This window comes from Plectropomus leopardus, unplaced genomic scaffold (assembly GCF_008729295.1).
Source record: "Plectropomus leopardus isolate mb unplaced genomic scaffold, YSFRI_Pleo_2.0 unplaced_scaffold23231, whole genome shotgun sequence".
In the NCBI taxonomy this organism is placed as follows: Eukaryota; Metazoa; Chordata; class Actinopteri; order Perciformes; family Serranidae; genus Plectropomus; species Plectropomus leopardus.
Window position 1 is genome coordinate 3146 of NW_024625194.1, and position 1480 is coordinate 4625.

General features: G+C 42.8%; 1 protein-coding gene across 1 annotated transcript; it reads right to left on the reverse strand.

The window, feature by feature from the left end:
* Positions 1–317: 317 nt before the first annotated feature.
* Positions 318–1244, reverse strand: LOC121966135 (sorting nexin-21-like; the record flags this gene model as incomplete). Its single annotated transcript, XM_042516241.1, has 1 exon — positions 318–1244. A coding segment is annotated over one exon (530 nt), but the record flags the coding sequence as incomplete, so codon positions are not given.
* Between the last annotated feature and the right edge of the window lie 236 nt (positions 1245–1480).

The following is a 1480-nucleotide window of genomic DNA, read 5'->3' on the forward strand; positions in this document are numbered from 1 at the left end:
GATTTTTTGTTTTTTGAAGTCAGAGCAACTTACTTTGGATTAAAAACAGAAAAACATCCTGATCCGAAGCGTCAGATCGTCAGCGATCACTGAACTGCTTTAAGGCTTTAAAGGACGATTGAGTCGTTAATGATGCTGACGGAGTTACAGCCACCGTGAGGAAAACTACATCAGAGACGCTGACAATAAAGTCAAAACATTTTGAGAAAAGAAGTCATACTAAAATAAACTCTTGACATTATCAGAAACAGTATTTTCAGATTTTATACAAGAAATAAAGTCATAATCATATTATATGATTATTATAATGTAGTTTTTACTGCCTTTTTTATCTAATATTACAATTTGGTTGGAGAAATTTTTTATTTTTTACTATTTTTTACCCTATTTTTTACTAACCCTAACCACTAATAACACTGCAACTATTTCTGCAAAATAGTTTGATTCCAACTTTTATTTGTCTGTTCTTTTTTGCTCAAAATTTCTTACTTTAAATTTTTATTTGTTTATTCATTTTAGAAAAACATATTTCCTCTGGATGAGAAACATGCTCTCATAACCTCATTTTAATTTTTAAAAATTTTTTTCAAAAAATGTTTAAACTTTTTCTCGAGATCTCAGAAGGTTGTTAGCACAGTGGCGGCAGCGCTGGTTTTGCAGCGTAGTGATTGTACTCTGCAGCGTGCGTGTGTGCGTATGTGCGTGTGCGTTGCTCTAGCCCTCGCCCTCGCTCTCCTGCAGGTTATGTTTGACCAGAAACTCTTTGATGGTTGGTTGATTGTCTAGCCCCGCCCTCTGCTCATCCAGCTGCTGCAGAAGCTCCTCCCACTGCCGCTTGTCCCTTCCCGTCTGCCACGACAGCCGAACCACCGCCCGTAACAATGGCAACAGGAGGGGGTGTGGCCTGTCGAGGCGCCGCGGTGACGCGTCGTGCTTTTCAGTCTGCGGGTGGGGCTTGTCTTGGAGTGGGAGGGGCTTATCTCCCTCCGTGTCAGTCTCGGCCGGGGTCAGGACACGGAGGGCGAGGTCACAGTGGTCCCTCGCCTCCTCCAGCTGGTCCACTTCCTGGAAACAGCTTGACAGCCCCACCAGGGTGAAGAACCAATGAGAGGAGGCCGGGAGCGGAGCCTGAGCCTGGTTGTCATAGTAACTCGCCCAGCCCAGTTTGTGTTGCAGTCTCTTGGCGTTGAGCAGCGGACCCAAGGCCTCCTGGTAACGTCCCACCCTCAACGAGACAACACAAACTCAAAACACCCAAAATAACCCAAATTTCATTCAATACAACGAACGCCTCGTTTACTCATCAGGTGGAACAAAATAAATGAAAACAAACCCAAAGAGCAACATTAACCCTATTTTCAAGAAATAATGTGCAGCTGAAATTACAGGTCGAAGGGTCGACTACAAACATTGATTTTATTTTCAATAATTCAAACTACGAAAAATTTAAGTTTGCACACTAGATTATTATGCTCCCATG